The 12,308-nt window shown below is 34.6% G+C and overlaps 1 protein-coding gene across 7 annotated transcripts in view; it reads right to left on the reverse strand.

Moving 5' to 3' along the window:
• Window positions 1-248: 248 nt before the first annotated feature.
• The window catches only part of LOC149072557 (bromodomain adjacent to zinc finger domain protein 2B-like), a 339,679-nt gene continuing 327,619 nt past the window's right edge, over window positions 249-12,308 (reverse strand). For all 7 annotated transcript variants that reach the window (XM_089247421.1, XM_089247420.1, XM_089247419.1 and 4 more), the window contains one exon: window positions 249-1,161. In XM_089247421.1, the coding sequence (XP_089103547.1) occupies window positions 1,011-1,161 (151 nt within the window). In that variant the 3' untranslated portion in view covers window positions 249-1,010. The remainder of the gene's footprint in view (window positions 1,162-12,308) is intronic.

Consider the following 12,308-nt stretch of genomic DNA (forward strand, 5'->3'; position numbering starts at 1 on the left):
TCAATCATGAACAAGGAATATTGAATAAAAAAAGACTGATAGTTAAGAACACAGGAACTTTTGTATACGTTGTCAGTATAAGATGCCGGAAAAGTAAGGGAGAAAACTGTACTCACTCTTCCTCACTCGCAACACACACACACTCTCTCTCTCTCTCTCTCACACACACACACACACAATGCATACATACTTTCAAAAGTGAACATCCTTACTCTGCCTACAAAAGTGCAAGATCACAACATTAAAAAAACTTTCAACCTGTTCAACTTTATAATTTACATATATAAATACATTAAATAGTGGATAAAAAAACACACAGAAACACAGATTTATTTGCAAGCAAGCCATGTGGCAGTATAAAAATAGGTCATTGGAGACCATAAGTTTATTTCTACAGTGTGCAGGGCTCAATTTAGTGTTCATAAACTGAGGCACCGAGAATTTCAGTTCTTAGATGCTGCTTAAGCAGCTGAACACTTACAATGGGAAGAATAAGGGTCAAATGGGAGAACTGGCTCCCCTTTATATGTGCACATTCTCTGAGTGCAGTACACAGTAATAAATATAACACAGATGCTGTTAGACACTCAGTGCAACACATGTTCGATTTGACCTTCCCCAATGTCATTGAAAAAAAGAAAAACCTACAATCTAAAAACATACATATGAACATATTCATTCTTAAATTAACCTATTTGAGCATTTCATTTATATGCATAAAAAACTATTTTGTGAAACTTCATCAGCAGCTCTAATTCAGCTGAAATGAAGCTAATTTTTGGAATTAATTTCTTTTTCGAGTTAGGAATTCAGCTAATACTGAAACAAAACTTTACTTAAAACAGCTTCTGTGAAAAGCAGGGAAGTGAGTCACCCTGAAAACATCTATAACTTTATCCAGGCACTTAAACGAGGTTAGTGGTACTGATGACCAACTATTGCAAGCAACCTTTCACAGTGCACTGATCAATTAGCTGCATTTATAGGCTTAGAACATCAGCTCCTTATTTTCATGTGTTACACAACTCATTCCACCGAGAATCAAAAAAAGCTCTCATAGTGTGACCAGCTTGGCCAACAGGTGAATCATCTTCATTAAAAGTTTCACAGTTATCAAAAATCAACCGCACATCAGCTGCAAATTCCTCTCTACATCTGTACCTGTAGAGGAAAGTAAAAATAAGTAAACTATAAACACTCATAGAACAATACATTATTTTTGGTAAAATAATTTGGCAAACATCCTCATTGAAAAATATATAATTGATCACAAATTAATTGAAAACTATTAATGGTCAGTGTCATATAATATTATTACATTTTATCTATGGTGGTGGTCAAAAATAAATCTTTTTGATATGCTATACAACAAATAAATGGAATTAAATTTATTTTTGTTTACTTGCACCTATGCAATACCTTCAAATTATTAATAATTCAGTGTAAAATTCATTATTTTACAATTAGATTTTGTATTTTACCTTAGCTAGAAAGAAAGTAATGATATTAAAAATGGTTTACATTGTAACTCACCACAGAAGTTCACTGAAGGACAGATATTGCCGAATTGGGAGTAAAATTCATTGCGGCATACTTACAATAGATACTTATATAGAAACTTTAATGCTGTGTAACTTCATCAATTTCAAAACTTTGAATACAATTTTTCTAGTCTAAAATTGTAAAATTTGCCTTCAATACATGATAAAACCTACATTTGTAAACCTATCATTTAAATGAATCAAAAATATGTTCCCAGCAGAGAACCAACTGTTCCTTCCCTAGTTCACCATGACATAATATCCAGAAAATCTCTATTTCATAATTCATTGCCTTCTTATGAAGAAAAAATTAGTTGTTACCAAATATGTGAGTGCCTTGATGATTGAAAATACAATGTTCTCTGATTACTTCAATCATTGGTTGCTGACATTTGCTATGCATATGAAAAATACTTTGTTCATTTCTGAATAAAGGTGAGATATCCTCCATAATATAATGGGATGGCAAGAAAATTTTACAATTGGGAATAAATAACAGCCTACTTGAGCTCCGATGTTCAAAAAGGATTTTCGATTGCCTGGAAATTCCAAATCACTCACTAATTCTTCCAGATTTAAAATTATCTTGCTTGATCGCTAACTTTAGTAACACAGATGTTAGGCTCCAAGGAGTTTTACAGATTCCTACTACTGAAATTTCTCACGACATTATTTTCTTCATGACATTTTCTGCAAACTTAATAACTTCAAATAACCTAGTAACTTATAGTTACTTTCTTTTTCGCTCATCAATTGATAAGTCTTGTGACGTCAAACAAAACATTTCTTGAATAGGGTGGTAAATACGTGGAAAATATTTCCATGTTTCCTGAATTGATTGTTGATTCTGGGATGCACTATTTATGTAAAATATAATTATTATGTATAATTATAGTGCAGTATATAATTATTTGGTACATTCTGTGTCTCTACACTACATAGGGTCAGTGGCGTAGCAAGGTCTGATGGCACCCGGTGTGGAGTTTTAACTTGTCATCCCCCGCATCTCCACTAAAATATAAAATTAAATTTATTGAGGAAGGAATTTTTTAATAAGGCAACAAATAAAAGGCAAATAACAGGAAATACTAAAAAATTTCTTATGCATTTCGACACGATATGGGCAGGTGTGGCTCAAGCTTACCTGCCACCCGGGTGCGAAGCCTCATATGCTGCCCCCCCCCCCCAATAGCGACCATGGCAGGGCTTCAGTGAAGGGGACCTCGAGATAAACCAGATTTTTTTTCCAGAAGAAAGCCGCACATCATATTGTTTACTGTGCAAAATATGTGTTACCATATGTCCCGCTTTTGAAGTAGATTTTTGTTTTTTGTTCGATTTCAGAATTATCTTACCATTTTTAATAATGCCAGATAACTTAATCCTTGAAACAGCACTTATTTTTGTGAGCCAACATCACTTATCCTGTAAAGATCTATCCTATATGACACCTTTGAAAATATTTTTTTCAAAGGTGTTTTTGGTACTCCAGGGACCGGCCAAGTGAGAAGCCGGATTGTTCCTGTGCTTTCATTTGACTATTCTGGAACAAACTCTGGGCAAAAGCATGGCACCCCCTTCCCCTTCATCCTGGAGCAGGGCCCCCTAGGATGGGATCTTTTGTAAGCCCCCTCAGTCAGACTTCTCACGGGATTTTCTATAGTTGATTTATAGCATGAAAAAGCCAAAAAATTATGAGAATTGTCCCGGGCCCCAGAGCTAGAGCTCTGTCAGTTCTGCCCTTGTGAGGGGGGGGGGCGTGGGTGATGGAACCAAAATGCACACTTGCCCATTGTGATAAGAATGCAGGGGCGGTGCGTGGCCATGCGACCCATTGCGGCTACACAGGGCACCATTCAAAAGGGGTGCTAAATTCAAGATGAATAGGTAAAAAAAGTTTCATTGGCCAAAAAAAATCAAAGGAAATTTTCTGTCTGCTTTGGAGGGGTGCAAAATCCGAGATGAAACGACATAGGAATTGTTTTGATAAGTCGCGAGGGAGGGGCATGACCCCCCCCCCCCAACGGTAGGGCTGACAGAGCTCCAGCTTGGGAGCCCGGGACTAAATTCTTATAATTTTGCTTTTTTTGCACATTATAAATTAACTGTAGAAGGGGGGACCCCCATGGAAAATCTGTCTTTGGTTAAGCGAAAGATTCCAGCCTGAGTTCGATTGATTACAGCCAAAGCCTCCTAGAAGTACAAGCCGTAATGTATCACTCCGCCGAGGTTGTGACGTCACAATCTGGGTCCTTAGCGTGGCTATTTTGGATGTTTTTAATGAAGCACGCCACGTGCATTTATCGTCATATTTAATTTAAATTCTTCAAGTTTTTAATATTTATTTTACTATTTACTTATTGTTATTGCTTTTTTATTTGTTGTAACACATTAGCGGGAGAAATTTTGTTTAAATAATTGTAAAAAGGAGCCAAGAACTTCGATAATCATCAGACGACGGGCGAAAAAAAGGTATGTGGCTATTTGCACACAATTCAGTCAATACATCTGAAATATTTATTTTTTCTGACTTTATTTTGCGTAATTAATTTGGAAGTAGATATGTTCGCTGCTGTTTCGTGTCGGAATTTTATTTCCTCCTGCATTGAGAGCAGTTTTTATCCACTTGTTCAATCATTGGAGCACATTTTTCAGATCTAATATATAAATATTTTTTTTTAATATTGAGTAAATCACATTTCTCAGGTCTATAATTAATTAAAAATACAAATAATAATGTGCTGAGTGACGTGAAATTTAATGAAGGGATAGGCTACTTTTAAATAAATAATATAGTTTGCAAATTCAACTTGCATTTTAAACCATTAAATTTAAATGTGTCATTTCCCTGTGTAAGCATTCTTGCACTATTCAGAATATTTTATAATTCAATAATTTTGTTGCCTATATGCTGAATATTATAAATACTACACCTATAACATTTTAAACTTTCTTTTACGTGTCTCGGTGCTGCTGTGTTTGCAGCGGTAGGTCAAACTGCAAGGGGAAGCGAAAGACCGAATGGAACCCTCGTCGTACTTAGAAAGGAACAACAAAGTTACCAATTAAAAGAAAGTCACCAGAGGAAAAATATGAAATCAATGAAAAGCAATTCATGAGTGTCACTGCCTCGCTCGATAATCATCTTGCAGCTGAGTCTTCTTATGAGTGGTTCCTAGGAAAAAACTCAGAGTACTTCATGGTAAAATAAGTGAATTTATCCTTTCTGCATGAATAATTGGAACTGAGTTTTATGAAAGCTGCCCGCTATTACTCAGAAATGATATTATGGACATCAATATTTTATTTCACCAATCCAGCTTCATATCGCTTTGTGAGGAATTCAAATAAACTGATACTACCTCATGCATATTACCTTCAAGTATTGCTACAAAAAGTAGGTGTCCTAGCGTATGGTACAGAATTCAAACGTGAAACATCTAAACACGAAAAGTGCTGAAGTTGTGAACTTCTTGAAATTGAGAAGTTAGTTGGTTTGATAATGGCCAAAATTTGTGTAATTATTATTTTAAGCTTGAACATTTTATAAGAAAGCTTCAATTAAAAGTTTGACATCGGTATAATATTCAAGGTAAGTCTCTAATGATTGTATCAAAATAATATCTAAAGTATTCCTGAATAATTACATAAAAACTAAAAATGATAACTTTAACACCAAATCTTCAATTAAGGGGTCTCGTACCTTTTAACATTGTGGAAAACTATGCTCTAATAGAAATATCATTAAAAATACTATTTAACCATCGATTTATTCCAAATTTTTTGCACATGTTTTTGATTGTATGTGCTATCCTATGCTGGTATAAAATTTTACATATCTTAGATAATTAATTTTTTGTGAATTTTCAAAAAAAAAACCATTAAAACAGCTTGCATGATTGATAAAATACCATGACATCAATGCAATTGATTAAAAATAAAAGAAACTGTTCAATTCATGAAATAAAGTAAAATGTTGAGATTTTATTGACTCAATCTTATTTAAAATTAAATTTTAACTAAAAATTTTTGAAATTCGAAATTTAAGTTTTAAAATTTAATTTTAAATAAGATTGAGTCAATGAAATCTCAACCTTTTGCTTCATTTCATGAATTGAAAAGTTTCCTTTATTAACGTTTCCTTATTTTTAATCAATTTTTATTCAATTACATTGTTATATTTTATCAAGCGCGCAAGCTGTTTTTAATGAATTTTTTTTTTTTAAATTTACAAAAAATTAAGTATCTAAGATACGTAAAACTTTATACCAGCATAGGATAGCACATATAATCAAGAACATGTGTAAAAAATTTAGAATAAATCAATGGTTAAATATTTTTAATATTTCTACTAGAGTATAGTTCTTGCCATGCTTAAAGTAATGACACCTCATAAAAGAACTCTTCGATTAAAAGAAACTTGTTTCTATAAAACAATTGTAATATTGCATTGAATAGTTTATTTTTTAAATTTGGAGTATTTTCAAAAAAAAGTGTCTGTGCATTTTGAGTAGACATGAAAAAAATGTTTTGCATTTTTCAGGAGATACTTTTTAATTTTGAAACTTAACATGGGATCAATGTTTTTTTTAAATGTTAACATTTTATTTTCGGAATTTTAGTTGAATATTTATTTCTAAGTGTTCACAATTCACCATTTAAAATTAGAAACTAAAATTTATTTTATGGAAATTTTATAAATGAGTGCACACACACACACACACAACAAGAGACTTTTCATAATGTGAAATCCCATCAGGATTTTGAAATGTGTTTTCAAAGTTCCCCTCATAGATTAATAAATTTGAACATTTACAAAAATTTTATGTTTAGAGCAGCAACTAATTTCCCTTTGAATTAGAATTGATAATATGAATGTGGCTCAGTGAATAAAAAATATTTTAATGACATTCTTGTTTTTATTTTAGTACATTGCCTGTGTATCCTTTTATTTTAAATACAAATTCTAATGTCATATAAATAAAAAAATGAAAAGTCAAATATATATTGCCTGATTTTTCAAAAATATTTGCTTGGGAGCAAAAAAAAAACACCTAGAAATACGTGTTGGCAGAGAATTTGTGAAACCCCTATATTTTTAATAATTGTTAAATTACCTCTTTTTATAATTTGATTATTCATTAATTTAACATTCAGTGTTTTCCGTATACCATACTAGGTAATAATTGCAATAAAAAAATCGTCAATTTTTCTTTCTTATTGCCAAAAAATACATGTTGGTAGCGTGTACGCGGTAGGACCCGGGTTGTGACATCACGAAAACATGTTTCAGGCTTGTAGTATCTAGGAGGCTTTGTTACAGCCTTGTTTTTTTTATTACAGGCCATCTATTTTCTCAACATTTCCATTGACGAGGGATGACTCAAAAGCGTGATGGCATGTAAACTTTTACTGTGTTAAATTTTGGGGTCTTAACTAAAGGCTGTGCTGCCACCACTTACAACGCGCTGCACCCCTTGCACCCTCGCTTGAGCCGCCCCTGGCTATGGGTGTCGTCTTCAGAGGATAAGAATATCCCGCTGCCGAGTTTACTTACACGCAGGTGCTTCACTTCATTCTTGCCACAACGTTTAACTTGGACAGGCATATAGTTTTTCTTTCCACTGAGCAACTGAGATTGAAGATTTGGAAATCAACGAAGTGGGAAACTCGGTCAGCGTGACATTCTTACCCTCTGAAGATGACACCCATAGAGTGTCGAAATGCATTAGGAATTTTTTTAGTATTTCCTGGTATTTGCCTTATTCATTGACGATTTTTTAAATATTATTTATGATGTTCAGGTTAAAAATATGATCTTGTTGCACAGAACGATTTGGGGAAATGATATTTGTGGGGAGGATGAGATGATGGGTCACCAGGACTGGCTGTTTGTTTACTTGAGCACCAACACAGTTCAAAAGAAACGAGACAGAACATCCCCCCCCCCCCACGCACCACATAATAATACTAAATTATTACAGTATCGCATCGTTCACTTGTAATTTGCTGCAATTAGCGGTTGTAAAGGTTTGGAAAAAAAAAAAAAGCCATGTTGCTAAGATTTTGCTTGCTATGGATTGTGAGTTATTGTATTGTTTGTTTCTGGAGTTTTATAGATTTTTTAAATATACAGGAATAGTACTTGATATCTCTGGATAAATCTTGGGTGTCACTGAAAAGTATTTAATGGTCCTTAGTCAGGGCATGCTCTGCTATGGCTGATATGTCGACTTTACTTGACCTGAAATTCCTTTCATATGCACATAGTCTGGCAAATATCAATCCTAGTGCCTATGTAAAATAAGGAAGATGCTATCCTCTTCTTAAACCCTTTTCTTTCTCAATGTTCTTGTTACAATAAAAAATAAATAAACTGGGTCACACATTTAGTGAACCATAAAACAATACAATATAAATAAGATATGTTTAATTATAACAATATAAACAGATACTTGTCCTAAGATTTGCAAGGCTCCAAACAACTTTTCTTCATAATATTCCTAAAATGATCATTAACAGAAACTTTACTACTTTTGTTTCTGTTGCAAAAGGCATTTTCAAAATCCGTGAGATCCTCCTGCATTGCAATCTCAAAGAATGTGCCCTGTGTTTGCCTCTATGTCTGATTGCTGATTGCTAACACCTGCAAAGTGTGCAATCGTCATCTTATTCAAAAAAGCAAGGAATGGTTATAGCTCCAGTTGAAAGAGCATGAAGAATTTGTAAACCGAAAATTTTCAATGAAAACAGTTACATCTTATAACAACTATCTGTGATAATTTATATTCCTCAGGAAAGATAATGACAGTAGGGCATGTAACTAGAATTTTGTGGGGGGAGACAAATTTTATTTTGCTGTCCCCACCCACTCTAAAATTTGATGATTTTGTCACAGTGCTTTTTTTCCCACATAAAATTTGCCGCCCAAGTAGTTGCCCTCTTTCCTCTAGTTCTGGCCCTGATGAAGGTAACACACCCAAAAATTGGAGGGAAAATGCTGGCTATAAAAAAAGTGTTGGTCTTATGTCCTATATACATTGTATTACCAATAGAATCAAACAACATCTTAGAAAATTTTAAATTAAAACCCTCTTTAAATTAACCAGGAAAATAAATGAGTGCTTCAGATCAGCAAAACAGTCTCAAAACTGTGAAAATGTGAAGGATTCCCATGCAGTTGTGAAAAAGTTTACATATGCAACTACAAAAAGATTGGAATCTCCCAGATTATGCGATCATAAAAGAAATTCATTGGACAAAGTTGATAAATCAACTGCACCAGACTTCATTAACATAGAAATTCTATTCAGCAAAACACACAAGTGTCATTAGGAAACATCAACTACAGCGGAACCTTGTTTATATGACTCACAATTATAAAACGTTTATATTTATATGACATTTGGCTTTGGTCCTAATTGGTTAGATGTAAATGTTAGAATATTTCATTTATTTAATGTAAGACTTTGATTATTTGATATTTTTTCACTTTGATTATAGCTCTAAATCTTTTTTAAAAATGCCATTTATATCCATCAAATGCTCACAATTTTTTTGGACTGTGAAAATGCATTGCTGCGACAGATCTTCTTGAATATTGTCACTGCAAAAGCCATAAATTTTAGGGTGATTGCTGATGTATATGAAAATAGCCAGCGAGTGGCAGTTTAGAGTGAACATTAAATCGGTTTGTTTAGTCCTTTTTTCTGAGAATACGCAGATGTGGCAAGCCCCAAAAAAAAACGGGTTTTAATTGTTTGAAAGACGGCCATATGTTCTTTCAGATTTTTTCTCTCAATGTTTTCAGCAGTATACTCAGAGGGAGTGAAGGCTGTGTATCCAAAAGTTTTAACTAATGTTCTTTTCTTTTATCTTCAAAGGAATGTTGTATGAATAATCAAGATATTAACAAAGGTATAATGTTCTGTTAATTTTATTTCTCTAAGCAATTTGAAACATGATTTTAAAATTCAATTTTTCCCCTCAAGAATTTCAAAAAGTTTAAATTTTTTTAATAACAGAATCAAAGATGCTATCAAACACATAATGATTTGTAATATTTGAATTGAATTTTGTGATATTTGTTGAGGTGGGGGTAATTTTTTTAAAGATGTTTCAATTGTGTGACTTTTGCATTTATGCAATGTTTGGCTCAATCTCTTGAAAGTCGTATAAACAAGGTTCCTCTATCAAGGAAAAACATATTTTCTAGATTTTATGCTGAGGTGAACTGAGAAAGAAAAGTCAGCTAGTCTCCATCAGGACTTGAACGTGGGTCTTCTTGCAAACTGGGTAAGCATGCTACCATCTACACCACTGGAGACATGACCCTGCCTTTCTTATTTCACTCACTGTGGCATAAGGTGCTGAAGTAGAGGCATTAGTAGCCTCTTCTAACTTTAGCAAATGGCCCTCAGGTGCAGCGATAGAGAGAGATGGTTTTTTTTCTTAGCCCAATATATCAAGGAAACAGATATTTTCTGGATGCCATGCTGAGATGAAATTGGGAAGAAAAGTCAGGTGGTCTCCGCTGGGACTTGTGAATTCTAGCACTCTTGCAAACTGGGCAATCATGCTACCGTCTACACCACCGGAGACACGACTCTGCCCTCCTTATTCATCACGCCACAGTGCATGAAATAAGGAACCTGGTCACTTGTTACTTTATTAGCATTTCTGAAAACTTCCATAGCATTGTTAAGCTCTACCCTCATAAGGTTTGTTTTTCCTCTCTGGAGAGTTGCTGATTTACCATAGGAATTGGATTGAGTGTTGCTTGCATCCTGTTTTATTTATTTCTGAATGGAAGAGGTAATATCACATCACTCCCCACTTCAGTACACTGTATTTGCTGTTAGTGTGCAAACATTGGTATTCTTAAAATGGATGTTGCGGTTTTGTTCTTCCAGAGACAGACAGTCTTTTTCATATTACCCTGGCAAGCTGAGCTGTGTTATGGTCCGATAGAATAGCATCTGCCCTGCTTGGAGGTAACTTGGGTTCTTGTACTCTGGGAATTTGGCGGGCTATAGGTCAAAGCGTGTCAAAATTTGTTGGGAGAAAAGCACACTCATGTTAATGAAGAGACATTTGTTTCAGAGTGAAAAAATACTCCAAAGGGAAAAAAGAAAATAATGCTGGAAGCATGAAAAGGAGGACAAAAGGATGAATTTTTTAAAACGTAGGAGAATGATTGAAATGACATCAAAAAAGAGGATGTGTCCTATTACTGACTGCTTCCAAGCGATTGTGCATAATTGACTATTACTGTGTGCTAGTATTGATGATAGTGCCCAAGTGGTGCACCATCAGGTATGCTGGTTTGATCCTGGTGAAGAACATAGATAACAAGTTCTTTCCCTACCAAACCTGAGGTGACTACTAATAGATGACCACTTCATTTTCAACCCAACTAAATAAGTGTTAAATTGCTGTATGGTGATATGACTGAATTTGTGTGTGGTAAAGTAATAGTAGTAGTATTGATGATAGTTATCATTCACACTTGCAAATTTAATTCATCATTTTATTTATACAATATTGTTGGCGGAGGCCCTTGCAAGCAAATGAGTTTTGGTTATGATACAGATATTGTTTTATTTTGGAATTCGAGAGTTTGTCCTAGTCAAGTTATGAAGAAGGAAACTACACACACTGAGTGGCCACTTTATTAAGATCACGTCAGAAATATTTCATTGGGCCACCTTTTGCCTTTAAGTGTAAGCCTGTACAATAAAAACACTATGGCAGAATGCATTATCTTGTTGAAAGTACCCATCATCATTGGGATAGACCAGGGTCCTCAACAGTTCTCTAGTCTCGAGCACTGCCTGTGCTTATTATCAAATAAAGACCACCCTTATGGCAAGGATGGCATACGTGTGCCTGAAATCTGCATAACTGTAATTCTTAAATGTAGTTTTTACAGAATGTTAAATTGAAGTATTGATCAAATGCTCGTGAGCATGAAATCGGATATGGGCATTGAGCACTCTTGGTGCTTAGGCGAGCACAATGGTGCACATGAGCAACAGGTTGGAGATTAGACCATCAGCTAAGACCATGGGATAGACCATCAGCATAGCAGGATGTACTTGGTCAACAACGACGTTTAGATATGATGTCTTATTCAGGGGTTCCTGAAATCTGCATAACTGTAATTCTTAAATGTAGTTTTTACAGAATGTTAAATTGAAGTATTGATCAAATGCTCGTGAGCATGAAATCGGATATGGGCATTGAGCACTCTTGGTGCTTAGGCGAGCACAATGGTGCACATGAGCAACAGGTTGGAGATTAGACCATCAGCTAAGACCATGGGATAGACCATCAGCATAGCAGGATGTACTTGGTCAACAACGACGTTTAGATATGATGTCTTATTCAGGGGTTCATGAACACAAATTAAAGGACCCAGAGCATGCCAAGAAAGCATAATCCCAACCATCACATTACCTTCACTAGCTTGTATGGTTGTATCAATGCACTACGTTGCATACTACACACGTTTTTGTGCTGTTTCAGCCAAATTCTCACTCACCCATCCGAATGGCAAAGTCTGAAAACATGATTTATTGGACCAAATAACTTGTTATCAGTTATCCATTGTCCAATTCTTGCACTCCTTAGCAAATTCAAGACATTTTTTTTCTTGTCAGCTGCAAACAGCAATGGTATAATGGTATTCAAACTGGCTTTTGGCTTCCATATCACATATAATACATTGTACAGTAAACAGTGCATTCAGAGATCCTACGCAATTTG

The sequence above is a fragment of the Pholcus phalangioides genome, unplaced genomic scaffold, assembly GCF_987345545.1.
Source record: "Pholcus phalangioides strain wild (caught in Gottingen) unplaced genomic scaffold, Ppha-v1.0 ptg000017l_1, whole genome shotgun sequence".
Lineage (NCBI taxonomy): Eukaryota > Metazoa > Arthropoda > Arachnida > Araneae > Pholcidae > Pholcus > Pholcus phalangioides.